Raw genomic sequence first — 14,731 nt, 5'->3', positions numbered from 1 at the left:
AGTTGGTTGTTTTTGACCAACTGTGCACTTTTTCACAGAACAAGGTCTCCAGACAATTTAGCTGGTCTTTTGCTGAGTAGAATCCCATAATCACAGAAAAATTTTGACATTTGTTTGTTTTATGTCAGCAGGGAACTGCATTTAGAGATCTCTGTGTGAGACATATTCCTGGAACAAATCACATTCCTATTCATGTCATTATACTGGAAGAAAATGATAAAAGATAGCAAGGACAGAAAATGTCCAGCTCAGGGGAATAATAGCAGTTCAGAAAGCTCCTTTATGACAATTCAGTTATGTTATATTTTGAGATGTAGGCGTTTGAGTCTTTTTTTAGGTTGTGGACAGAAATGGGAGAACCCTTTCATTTATAAATGTTTTCCATACATACAAAATATGCTGCTTTATCCAGAATACAGTTCATAAAAGTATTGACATAATTTATGCATTGCATAATTTATGCAATGCTGAGCATTGCAAAGTTCTTTCTTTATGATTAAAAGCAATGGATATATTAAAATATGTACAGTTCAAAATGCTTTATAGTAAAATGATATGCTTTCTTTTCTCACCAGTGCATCCAAATACACATTGGTCCACTGGACTTGTTTTGCTTTATCTCCAGCTAAAACCATTGGTCTTCCCAACACGTCCAAATATTCCTGTCAAAATAAAGCAAGAAGCCCAACAGAGGTAAGTCATTATCTTATCAAAATTTAAAAATAGTACCAGGAAGAAAACAAAATACATGACAAAAAATAAAGTGAAGTCAGTATAAGGCCATGATTTCAGCATCAGTGATATAATAGAAAATATTTATACTCATTGTTCTCTGAAGGTGTACATTAAAGCCAATCACATTTGGGTCTGCACTACATACCACAAATGTTTCAACAAGGGATATTCTGAGTCAGTGCCTCCATTGGAACATAAATCTATAAAAATTAATTTTAGATGTAATAATAATATGACAACACTGCAGAAACCTCAACTCCATGGGGGAATAATGGTGTATGTTATTTGTTATATGTTATGATGTAGACCTTCAGAGAGTAATTACCAATAAGCACCATCTCCAAAGTCACTTCACAGAGAGATCACCACTACTGAAAAGATCCGGCGATGCTTCTAAAATAATAAAAAACTGGTAACAACAAAAGATTTCAAATGTGAGGAAAGTCAAACCATGTGAACAATACCAATCAAGAAGAAGCTAACTCTCCAGCAGTTTGTGAGTGGGACATGAATAAGGATTTGCCTTTCTCCTGAGCCCTGGAAATTGGCTAACACCAGAAATGAAAGAAAGATATACATGACATAGTGAAGGAAAGATATGTGTGAGTTTCCGTCACCAATAGATAGAGAAGATATTGCTTCCTACTGTATTGTGCAGAAAACCAATTGTTTGTTGTTCAGAGATGCTGCAAACAGAACCCTTTGCCCTACTTGAGAGAAAACCAACCTATTGTGTCTACTCAGAAACAGTGCGAGATGGTGTACTGGAACTACTTATGACAGACAAATTAGACAGATATACTATATGTTGATCCAGCGATATTAACCCACAGTGAATCCTATGGGTTCACTATGGAACACTGCCAATAATTTTCCTTCCCTGCCTGATAAGTAACCATTGGGAACATCTTGTACAGTACTGTCTACAACTGAAGTCTGCAGGGCTTCCTGATACAGGAGGCTTAGTCCTAGATTTTCTTTGTTAGTTGATATAAAAGGAGGCAGCCTGATTGTCCTCAGTGTACTCAGGAGTGTCTTACTTTACAGCCATAAAACTAATGTGCAAAGATCTTCTTGGACAGGCCAGGTATTTTGAGTGTAACTCCCTTCCCTCCTTTTGTGAATTTCCTAATCATAAATATATCTACTACAGTGTGAAAGAAGACATTTGCAAATATTGTCCTCCTTAAAAACATCCACTGAACTGACTCAAGTGAAAATTATTGGAATTCACATATTGTCCAAGTGCGACGTAAAAGTCTTTGTGTAGCTTGACACTACTACGATTTCAGGGTCCACTGATGTACGTAGAGCTCTGCATGGATACAAAATTTGTATCCACATCCACATAAATAAACCACAAATATCCGTATCCCCATTTACAGATACAGCTATCCACGGATATAAAGCTGATTTCTGCAAATTCACAGAGTTCTAGATACAAAATTTATATCTTTAGCCATATCTGCCATGGATATAAAGTGGATACCCACAGATTTGCAGGGCTCTAGTTTTGTGATATATAAATTATAAATTCGGTGGTCACCATCAGATCTAATAGCTATAGTAAGGTCTTCATGGTTCCAGCTGTCTTTGGAAAATAATTCCTATCACTTTTGGAATTATTAGTGTTGACAATAGCATGAAAGGTGCATACAGGAGTAGAATGTGAATCACATTTTTAGCACATTCAGTGGTCCTGTAGAGCCAAGGATTCAAGGTACTACTCATATCTAGATTCTGCACAGATGAAATGCAGGAAACATGAATGATGAATGAATGATCAAATTGTTTGATAATTCTCGTTGCCTTCAGGAGTGGTAAATCTAGTCTGTAGCTGCTTCTGGACCTATCAGTAGAAAGCCACGGTGGACTGATTTGCAAAGGGCAGAACAGCTTTCAGGCACTTTGCCCAAGATTTGACAGTAAGCAAGTACGCACAATGTTCTGTTAAGGCCATAGCAGTCATGTGCTTGTGCATGCACAGAAAGTTTAATTGCAGTTGTTTCACTTATTTGGAGCCACTAAACTGTCTTCTTGTTATAGAACCATAACACAAAAAAAGAATGGGGAAAGTGGAACAAGACAAATCTCCCACATTTTTTCCAGCACAAATTGGACAACCAAAAGATCTAAAGCTCTTTAACATTAAAGAAACTATGGATGTGCGAGTTAATTGATCTAGATGATGCTAACAACAGACAGAGGCAGTTCATAAGGATTTTTGGTTGGAACTGTAAACACTGTGGTTGTAAATACTAGGTTTGAAACATCAGGTTAACAACAATGCATGCTCTTCTTCCATTGCAGGGTCTTGCACAGGGCATTACCTATTGGAAACAATAGCTTTAGAACTTAGAGCTGCTCCTGTCTTCCTTGGGCTGAGATGGGGATCTTGGGCTGAGATGGGGATCTAAGAGAGGTAAATGTTCTGTATTGGTTTATGAGTGGTCACCTTCACATTTGTTTCACTTTACAACTATATTCTTCTGGACAAGTCGAGAATATTCTGTCTATGGTTACATCTAGACTGCATCCCTCTGTTGACAGAGGGATGTTAATCAAGCACATCGAAATTGCTAATGAAGCAGGGATTTAAATATCCCGCACCTCATTAGCATAAACATGTCTGCCACTTTTTTCAAAATGGAGGGGTTTCTTTTGAAAAAAAAAAAGGCAGTCTAGACGCAGATGTGTCGAAAATAAAGCCTTTTTCAACAGATCCTGTATTCCTCAAAAAATGAGGTTTACAGGATCTGTCAAAAAAAGGGTTTATTTTCTAGACTGCCTTTTAAAAAAAAACTCCGTTTTGAAAAAAGTGGCAGCCATATTTATGCTAATGAGGTGCAGGATATTTAAATCCTTGCTTCATTAGCAATTTTGATGTGCCTAATCTACATCTCTCTGTTGACAGAGAGGTGTAGTCTAGACACACCTTATGTGGTTACTTTCAGGGATACTTTAACACAGTCATGTAAAATAAAAGGCCTGTAATCATAACCAGAGTTTATAAATTTTGTGCCTACTACATCATGCCTGACTCTGAAAACTGAATTGACAAAATGGCTTCTATTTTATTATTTCTTGAGAAACCAGATTCAGGAATTTTCAAAAATGTCACAAGAAAGACTGCTCAAGTGAGATTTTCATTTGAATATCACAAATTTTCATACAGATACCGAAAACAAGGATTTCAGTCTAGTTCATCTGTATATTAAATTCTTCAACGTGAAAGAATATTTCACCATTGTTAGATAGTACATGTATTTACACAGATATCAAGATTTACTCTATTTATCTAAAAATGGTGGTGTGTTTCATTGTAGTTAAGGAAAACCAAGAGTAATCTTGTAATTTTTTAACCATCATTACAGCATTTCTATGACTTATGAGTGTACTTGAAAGTTTGCAAGCACTACAGGCTTACCTGTGTGTTTATTCTTATCGCTCCAATGGAAGGAATTTCATAATAGTAACCTAAAATACATAAAAGACACAATAATATATTGCTGCCTTAGAATGCTATGCTCCTCATCTGAGAGCACTTGAAATAAAAAATTCTATTTCCATATCTCGTTTGCTTCCAATAATTATGGACAGTCTCTTAAAAGCATTTTCACGAAAGACCCTATATGCCTCAATTTTAAATTAGAATTCATAACAATGCATGGTCATGTAAGTTGTGCCATTACCATATGTACTCCATGCTAGCTATTCCTAAGCAAAGACAAGCTGCTTTGTAACCTTTGTGTTTTTCCAAATGAAAGAAATTGAATTTTGATGCATTTCCCCATGCACTTGCAGCTATTTTGAATAAACATATTAAATAGGTATAGCAATAAGTAGTGACAACAGTACAATTATATGCTAAATACAGGTCTAAAACCAATTAAAATCTACTTTGCCTTTACAATCAAGTGAACTCATCCACAGCATAAAACCATGCTTATTGTGTGATAAGAATGAAAACATTCATTTGACATATTCTCTCACAAAATATTAGCGGTGCCCATTCATTCATCATCTTCACTATTGTTATTTATTTCCATTATAACATTGCCAAAGGTCCCAATCATGACTGAGGGCCCACAATACAGCAGCAATAACAAGTCATGATCCAATCAGACTACAGACTATCAATTACAAGTAGTAGGGAGGGCAGAGGAAGGTGGAGAAAAGTAACTGTTCACAACGTGACTATTCCTAACATTCTAAGAAAGAAAGAACGAAAGAAAGAAAGAAAACCTTTGCCAGTTTCTTTGCATCTGCAAATTGATAAAATCCCAAATACATCTAACCCAAGAGGCAAACATATATCTTAATCACCTATAATAACTTATCTTATAATTATGTTATAATGATCTATTGATTGCTCTTAAACATAAACAGGTAACAGAGTGGGAATCAATTTGGAAAACAAGCAAAAAAATTGATAATCATATGCTATTATCACCAAGTGAAGTCAATCGCTCTAAAAATAACAGTGGGGAAAAAATCTCAATAATCATCTTTTCCTTTTACTAATAATACCTCATCTGCCATTGCCAATAACCACCATTCTTAAGAAGTTTTACCTACACATGAGAAGTCAAATTTTGAGGAGTGAAGAGTAAGGAGTCAAATATACTGGATCCCTTTGCACTTTATCCCTTGGTAATTTCTAAAAACACAAATTCAGCTATGAGCTTTATCCTTCTGCCTTCCAGATCCACTTATCTCTCTCTCTCTCCTCCAGAGCTATCTCTAGCAAATCTACAATTTCCACCTGTATTGCAAACTCTCTGTGGATATCACCTCAAGCTCAACATGACTAAAAGAGCTCCTAATTTTCCCCCACAAACCCTCAATACATATGGAACACAGAACCATCCTGTACATCACTCAAGCCTGTGTCAGGGGCATCATTTCCAATTCTGACCTTTCTATAAAGTCCTAACATGTAAGCTCTCTATAAATCTTGCAGTTTCTTTCTGCATATTCTCTGTAAAATACAACACCTTCTATGCAAACAGCCCATTAAATCTGTCATTACCTCATATCTCAATTAGTGCAACATCCTTTTTTTTCCACGTATTAATAAATGTAATCTTGCCCTGCTCATATTCACTCAAAATGCTGCTGCAAAGATCCCTTTGCTATCCCATCACTTTGCCTCTTTTGGTACATCTACACTGCAAGGCTATTTTGAAATAGCTACCCCGTGTCTTTTGAACGTGTCTCCTATTACGAAATAACGATCCACTGTTTCAGCATCCCTGTAAACCTCGTTCCACGAGGGAAGGGATCTCAAAATAGTGTGTTATTTCAATATTTGGTGCTGTGTAGATGTGCCAAATTTCGAAATAGCCTATTTCAAAATTGAATCAAAATAAAATACGCAATTTGCACAGCGCAAATTGCGTATCTTATTTCGCGCTAAGGATGTCGTGTAGGCGCACCCTTTCAGTCCTCTTTTTGAATGTGTTCACTTTGTCTACCACATCAATAGACCCCTGCATGGATACAAGCTTATACCTGCAGATGAAGAGCCAGCACCCCCTGAGGGAAACTTCTCTGACGAGGTTGTACCACCCCCATCCCTGCCCACTGGGGTGAGTGCCAGGCTCACCAGCAGCTGTCCCTGGTTATTTTCTTGTGTTCAAGTGGTGTGCACAGCCTCAGACAGGAGACACAGGCAGCTGTGTGCAATGGACAGGGGCAAGGCTAGGCCGTGGGCAGTACATCTGTACTAGACAAGTTGCCATCATGTGGTGCTGCTGGCCGCTGGGAGATGTGGACCCACACTCTGCTTCCTTTCACTGCTGCAGTTCCTGGGAGAGCCCAGTGGTTCTATGGAGACTGATTTATATCCACAGATATAAATTTGTATCTGGGCAGGGCTCTACATATCAAATATTAGCTGCCTTGTTTTCACTTTCAAAGCCCTTCACAACCTGCCCTCACTGTCCTCTCTGTCTTATTATCAAAATCTTATCTCCCTCCTCTGATAGGCCCATCATGCCAGCCTCCATCATTCATAAGCAAGCACCTTTATGCTTTTTCCCATTTTGTGCCCTCTAGCTTGGGATAAATTCCACTCAAACATTTGCAAAAATCATCCTTCTTGAAAACCCTCTAAGTTTTCCTTTGCCACGATATCTGCAAAAACTTGAAAATTGTTGGTCCCCTATTGTGCACAGATAACTCATGTCATATTGACCAATATTATTTCATTAGTTCATTTGTTCTGTCCCATCTTGTATTTAGATTGTAGGCTGCTTGGGGTGGAGACTTTTTGTTCTGTGTTTGTGAAGTGCTTGCCACAATGTGGCCTTGGAGCAGAAGTAGGGCACTTTGAGCTATGATATTACAAATAACAACAGTGCCCATTACTTCTCAGCATTGGATCTAAACTGGAATAACACAAGAAAAAAGTAAGGTGAGACTTTTATTTAAGTGGGATAATAGGAGGCAGTCACATGATAAACCAATTCCAGAAACATAAAAACAACTGTTATTTGGGGGCAGCCAAAGGATAAGGGAATCTGAAAATTCAAGAGTGTAAAAACTGATAGCTTTCTCATCAAGCAGAATGTACATTTACTTTTCATTCTAAGATCCGTTTATCCCAGTAGCTCTTGGCAATATAATTTACCACATGTAGTCTACTGTAAATTTGGAGCTAGACATTCATACTATTATATGACCACCTTGTTGCCCCTGTTTGTGATTAAAAATGCGTCAGCTTGGTTTCTACATCTATCTTTCAATTAGTGTTCAGGAATGTATGTGGTGGTAAGATAGTGAAAGAGAAATGTGGACAAAATGATGGGTTTTGAATACAATAATATTTTCAGCAAAAAAAGGAGTTTGTCATACAAATATTATTGAATAATAAAATTTTGAACATATATTTTAAAAATATTTTTTTAAATGGTTGATGGAAATCTTTCTTCCTTCCTTCCTTCTCCCCAAAACAAAAAAACCCACAAAACAATATACTGTACCATTTTCTACAGAAAAAGGTAAAAGAAAATATCTCCCATCCAAAAAAAGCCCTTGTCACTCCTTTTTTCCCTAAACAAAGGCGGAAACCCACACAAAAATCAACACATTTCTCAATTATTTCTATTTTGTTTTATTTCTTAAATCATTTTGACTTTTTTTGTGGAAATAAAAGGAAACACTGTGAAATATATCAGATTGAACACTGTGAAATATATCAAATATTTTTTTGTTTATTGGATAACAAATGTTGGCATACTCTATTTTTAGAAAGATTTTTGCTTAATTTTTCTAATCTGTCCTTAATGTCAGCGTCTCATCTTTCACCAAAACAAAAACTTTCCAAAACATATAATTAGTTACGCTTCACTATTATTAGAGATAAGTAAGAATTGTTGACTAGCACATTCAATATTTTTTTCTGATTTTAACATAAATGTTACAATTTGTTTCAAATCAGCATTTCAGAATTTGAGACAATGAACATGCTGATAAGAAATTTTGAAAAATTCAGTATATCAAAACAAAATGTTTCATTACAAATTATAATTCTGAAACAAAATATGCTGTTTCATAAAAATGTCAAATTGTTCTTCTCGATGTTTTAAAATCAAAACCTTCTATTTAATACTTTGACTTTTCTTCCTTGTTGGAGATGAAAAGTAATCTCATAATTTCAGCATGCCCACTAGCCAATACTTCAACAGATGCTAAAAAAAAAAAAGTTTCAGCTCATCATGCTTCAATTTTGGTTCATTTTTCTAAATATCTTAGAATATTGTTAGTATTTTACACGCCAGTAGATTTGGAAATCTCTTTTACAAAAATATAGCTAGTTGATCTTTACTCATATCACTTCTTCAAATGGAATGGAGTGATCATGGAGCTTTTGATGATGTTTATTGTCACAGTAGCTTCAAAAGTTGTATTCCCAGGTCATCAATTAAGGCTGGATTTGGTTATTATGCCTAATTTTTCTCAGTATTACTGCTTACTTTAAAATAGACACATTGAAATAGAATAATAAGCCTCTCTAGGAAATCAGTTTTAAGATTGAAAGGTAGACAATTGCTTATACACTCCATTTAGAAGTATTTTGCAGTTCACAGAGCTCTCATCCAGACCTACAGACCAAGCTATAGATTTATAAAGGAACTTAAACAGCCATCAGCATCTCCTTTCCTCCTCTCCAAATGCAGAGTCTGGGACTAACTGTGACCTCTGCCACACCATGCAATGCCTGGGTGCTGAGAGGTGGGTCAGTATAGAGGGAATGGGCATACTGTATCTGAGACAGAGCCAGGGAATGTGGAGCAGAAGCCGCTGGGAATGTGGGCGAAATTGGAGCGAAGTAAGAGTTAAAATTTCTGAAAGGTACACTGATATAAATGTAACTTATATTTCAATTAGATCTTTTAGGGCAAATATTAACCTTTACTTCCTCAGGCTTGAATTTATGATAATCAAGAATTGAAACATCTCTACCAGATTTGATCACTCTACTAAAATTCTGCCACATTTGCCAGGTCTTCTTGCTTGTTAAGACTGAGGCTCAGCTTGATAAAATATCCCAGTAAGAAGATTTAGATAACTGATTACCTCAACTCAGTTTCCACAGTTGGAGTCTGTATAAATCAGGATTGGGCAAAATAAGGCCTGTGGGCTGGATCCAGATCACCAAGCTACCAGATCTGGCCCAAGGACACTGTGGGGAGCCCCAGGTAGGCGCTACGCTTTCCTCGCCCCGTGCATATGCTGCTCAGAAACGTGGCTGTGAGGCAGTTTCACTTTAAAAACTGAACCAGGAAGGGAGAGGAAAAAGCTTTAGGAATTGCTCCCACCTCCAGCACAATCACAGTGGCCAGCTTCTGGCCAGAAACTGACCAATGGGAGCTGTCTGTTTCAATAACAAGCAGCCACAAAGCACAAGGGGCACAAGGGTTCAGAGAAGGCCAACTAAAATGATTAGGGGTTTGGAATGGGTTAGGGTTAGGACGGATTAAAGAGACTAGGACTTTTTAGCTTAAAAAAGAGGAGACTAAGGGGGGATATGATAGAGGTATGCAAAATCATGAGTGATGTGGAGAAAGTAAATAAGGAAGTTACTTACTTGTTCCCATAATATAAGAACTATGGGCCACCAAATGAAATTAATGGGCAGCAGGTTTAAAACACAGCACAAAGTCTACCTGTGGAACTCCTTGCCTAAGGAGGGTGTGAAGGCTAGGACTATAACAGGATTTAAAAGAGAACTAGATAAATTCACGGAGGTTAAGGCCATTAATGGCTATTAGCCAGGTTGGGTAAGGAATGGTGTCCCTAACTTTTGGTTTTCAGAGGGTGAAGATGGATGGCTTGATCATTTTACCTGTTTGGCTCACTCCCTCTGGGGCACTTGGCATTGGCCACTGTCAGCAGACAGGATACTGGGCTGGATGAACCTTTGGTCTGTCCCAGTATTGCCATTCTTATGTTCAGGACTCGACAAATCAGTGTATCTATTCGCCCGTGGCGAGTAGATTTCAGCCGGTCGCCCCATTCACTGGCAGCGCGCACATGCACAATGCCGGTCTGGTGCATGTGCAGTGTGGGGCTGGCGAGTGGATTTTGCTGTGGTTTGTCGAGCCCTGCTATGTTCATAATTATTCACAGAGCATATGGCTGCAGCCTGCGAGGGAGTGGGGCAGGCAGGGAGGCAGATTCAGGAATGGTCTCCTGGCCAGAGCCTGCCTCTGGGAACCCAGCCCCTCCCTTCCACAATCCTCTGCCCCTCCACTCCTACCCCCCTACTCCACATACCCAAATCCTCTGCAATCATACCTTCTCCAGATCCGATACCCCAATCCTCTGCCCCAGATCACAGTCCCCTCCTGCCCTAGCTCACAACCCAAACTCCTGCAGCCCCTCCTGTACCACAATTCCCTGATCTAGGTGATAATCCAACTCCCTGCACCCCAGTCCAGTGCCTCAAGACACAACTACGTCCTTCACCAAAACTCCCTCCCTTACCCTAAGCTCCCTTCTGTACCTAACCTCCTTCCCAGACCCCATACCTCCTCCATTAATATCTTGGAAGAGTGTGGCCCTAAACCACTTTCCAAATTCTTGGTGTGCCCCCCATGAAAAAGTATTGCCCACCCCTGGTATAAATGCACGTGTTATTGCTATGAATTGTACCAAAAATTATTCTTATATTTTTTTCTATTATTCAGTTCAGTTCCTTAAATCTGTTCAAGGAAAATTGGACATGCTCACATTCAGTTATCACTTCAGTAACTGTTGGTAATTAACACACCTCAGACTTGAATAAATGTGGAAGAGATTTCCCCACCTCCCAAAAGTTACTACAAAAATCTTAAATCAAATACATCTGTGAAAAGAAGTCTGTTTTTTACAGCACTCTCATTTTGTAAATAGTAAACGCTGAGGCCATTAGTAATAGTTCTATAAAATAATATCAATAATAGTAGTAGAACCAATGTTCTATTAAAAGTTTTAAAAAATCACTATTTGGAGTCCTGATTCAAAGCCTCACAATTAATTTTTACACCAGGCTAAGGATTTTAAATCGGTAGTGTGTGAGACACCTAAAGAATGGTTTAGATACTCTGTGGGGGTAATCAAAGCTTTATATAGGTGTAAGATCAGAGATATATACACTGTACCTTTATTTTGGCAGGCCATCCATTGTATGGGTCCTTTGTCATAATTATGTTGACCAACAGAAAATGTGAATACACGTACCTAAACAAATTGAAAAAAAGATACATGATTTTTCTCCATGACATTAATCAGATGTCACTTTCAGATAGAGTCACTTAAATGTTTAATTCATTTAATCAGTGTGATAATATTCAAAAATTCTACCATTGCATCCAATACTCTACAGTAGATGCATTGAGCTATGTTATATCTACCTTGATATATTTGATATTTAAATAGTACATAGGCATGTGGGAAGAACATTCATCTATAGTCTCAGAAGTCTGAGTCCAATACCTAAGGTTTTGATATCTAAATATACTTGTTTTAGGGTGTGAGTTATCATTTTTGTTAATTTTTATTAGATTACTTCACATAATCCTTCTTGAGCCCTTTGTCATCTCCAGGGAGATGAAGTGTGCACACTTTAGGCAGAAGAATTGAGTACAATGCAAAAATAAGATTTCCCAGGATATTACACAATTTTGTTCTGAAACTTTATAAGTGAATCTTGAAAACTGTACAGAGAATAAAGTCTAATTAGACTCAAATCTGTAAAACTTCCACCCACTTCAATGGGAGTTCCATGTGTAAGGACCTGTTCGATTAAGTTTTAAAAACTCTTGACTAAATCATACTTTTTTTTACTGTTACTTCCATATCTGTATAATTGAGAGCAAAATTAAGTACAGGAATGGTAAAAAAAAAAGTCTTTTTATTTTTAAACAGAAAAACTCTACCCTCTTTGTAAGACTGCAACACTGGATTAGCAGATAAATTGTGACTGGCAATTCAAGCCAAGACAGTAGTGTTACGTGATCTTCGTAGCTGTTCTGTAAGGAATTTTAAGGACCTCCCTCTGACAATGCAAAGAAGAGAAATATATCTGATCTAAGGGTCCACGAATACTTCCTGGAGATGAATAGTAGCAAAGAACAAGTATAGAGGATAGTGGTTTGTCAATTATGGTTTGACTTGGCAAACTGCTGGGACACTAGAAAAATTATTCTCCTTTATCTATGGGTTCATGCAGAACCATGGAAAATTAGGAAGTTAGGAAGTCCAAGTAGAAGAGTAAGTGATACAACAAAACCCGGTGCAAGATCTTGTCACCAACCAAGACTGGCTCTTAAACAAGAAGACTAACAGGATTCAAAATAGAACTATATAAATTCATGGAGGTTAGGTCCATCAATGGCTATTAGCCAGGATGGATAGGAATGGTGTCCCTGGCCTCTCTTTGTCAGATGCTGGAAATGGATGACAGGAGAGGGATCACTTGATGATCACCTGTTCTGTACACTCCCTCTGGGGAATCTGGCATTGGCCACTGTTGGAAGACAGGATATTGGGCTAGATGGATCTTTTGTCTGACCCACAGGTGTGTAGTACAGAGTTGCATATTTCAAGGACTTAAAGTGTTACAAGGAGGGGGGAGAAAAATTAATGTCTCTTTAATGTCTGATGACAGGGCAAGAAGCAATGGGCTTAAAGTGAAGTAAGAGAGGTTTAGGTTGGGTCATTAGGAAAAACTTCCTAACTGTGAGGATAGCTAAGCACTGCCATTAACTGCATAAGGAGGCTGTAGAATCTCCATCATTGGAGATATTTAAGAACATAAGAGTTAAATGTCTAACAAGGATGATCTAGATGGTGCTTGGTCTTACTGTGAGTTCAGGGTACTGGACTTGATGACCTCTCAAGGTCCCTTCTAGTTCTAGTATCCTATAATTCTGTATTTTCTTCTATCATATTTGAATCAGCTATTAGTAACAATCTGCTAATTATCAATTTCCCTAGCTCTGGTGACAATATTTAATTTATTTATTCAGCTGTGCATAGCACTTTATCTACTAGCATATGGAAAGACTGGTCCTTGATTCAAAAAGGTCATTAGATGGAGGTTACATGATAAAAACCACAAATCCTAGTCAGAGTGGGCAGTGCAAGGACAGAAGAAAGACAATGGACAGAAGGAAGGAAAATTGTTGTTAGTGGGAGTCTGATTTTCCAAGAATCAAATTAATTTGTTTTGTTTTGCATTTCCCTTCAATTGGACAGGTGCATGCAGGTCAAGGTAAAATGAAGGGTTCTGGCTGCTACAAATATTAGCAATTTCAGGCACTCGAGTTGCTGTTATAAAGGCAGAGGTTAAGAGCCATAATTAAATGCAATAAAAGTGCTGCTTTGGTTAAAGACTAACATCTGTAGCAATGTTTTTGTTTCTCCAATGTGCTACTTGAGTAATGCAAAGCATGCAATAATTATGTGTCTCCTGTAGTACATCATGTACTGTAAATATAACAGAAAAGAAATAGGTTGATGTGAGTTATTCAGAAAAGTAGTTAGATAACAACGGACCCACACATTCAAACACACTTTTATTATACTAAGTTGATTTCAAAGTGGTTGCATGACTTGAAGAGGTTCAACAGGTTTATTTGCCGTAGTGTAGGTAGGAAACATTTACTCAGACCAGCCGTAGACCAAAAACAATACAAATCAGTAGGAGTCATTACACAGACCTCAACAGACTGTCTCTCAGACCTGTTGTCACCAAGGACAACGCACTCAAGATCTAACCCTAAAAAGTTATACACAAATATGGCAAATTAAAGGGGAAAGAATATCAGTGGGGTAAAGCGTGTCCCAGGAAATTATTTTTCACAATTTAAGGCAAACAGACATCTGGTTCACTTAAATTTCTATTTATGGTTGTATTTCTTCTATTGAAAGAAAGGAACAGCACACAAATTAAACCCATATTTCTAAATACAAATCTTAAGGCTGTTTTTTCTCCATGCCACAATGTACAAACTGACTGCCCCAGTTAAAAACACATCTTTCTTTATTATTGGTTAATTCTGTGGGTATACTTCCACACACATACAACGGAGGATTACTCTAAAAAGGAAGAGGAAGGATTTTGTTATGAACCAGCTAAGATCAGCAGGCTCTTATTTCAGGACACTTCCCAAAGTATGTGCACAACAGACTCAGGTTGGGAAGAATGTGAGCAAAAGGATGAGATTTTAACTTTTAGATTATAAGGATTACCTGGGATGTAGAAATATCAGAACATATGTCATTAAATTTCCATTTACAACAGTTAGGTTGCAGAAGTGTGTGTACTGATAACTTACCCCCCAAGTACTACCTTCATTCATCATTATGGGCATGTGTCAAAGTTTAACTATGCAAGTAGTCCCATTAAAGTATGCATGCTTAAAGTTTAAGGCACATGTTTAAGTGAACTGGGGACTTAGAGCTGCTCTTCTTCCAGTGTCTTCAAAATGAAAGCAAAGCCTGC

At 37.6% G+C, this 14,731-nt stretch overlaps 1 protein-coding gene across 2 annotated transcripts in view; it reads right to left on the bottom strand.

The window, feature by feature from the left end:
- CACNA2D1 (calcium voltage-gated channel auxiliary subunit alpha2delta 1) overlaps nt 1-14,731 on the bottom strand; it is a 653,332-nt gene that overhangs the window by 82,296 nt on the left and 556,305 nt on the right. For both annotated transcript variants that reach the window (XM_075926367.2, XM_006117144.5), the window contains exons 13-15: nt 11,385-11,463; nt 4,163-4,212; nt 573-662 (exon numbers count right to left, since the gene is read on the bottom strand). In XM_075926367.2, the coding sequence (XP_075782482.1) occupies nt 573-662; nt 4,163-4,212; nt 11,385-11,463 (219 nt within the window). The remainder of the gene's footprint in view (nt 1-572; nt 663-4,162; nt 4,213-11,384; nt 11,464-14,731) is intronic.

The sequence above is a fragment of the Pelodiscus sinensis genome, chromosome 1 (assembly GCF_052426305.1).
Source record: "Pelodiscus sinensis isolate ZL-2025 chromosome 1, ASM5242630v1, whole genome shotgun sequence".
Lineage (NCBI taxonomy): Eukaryota > Metazoa > Chordata > Testudines > Trionychidae > Pelodiscus > Pelodiscus sinensis.
The sequence above is the reverse complement of the archived record's forward strand: the minus strand, read 5'-3'. Positions and strand labels throughout refer to the sequence as shown.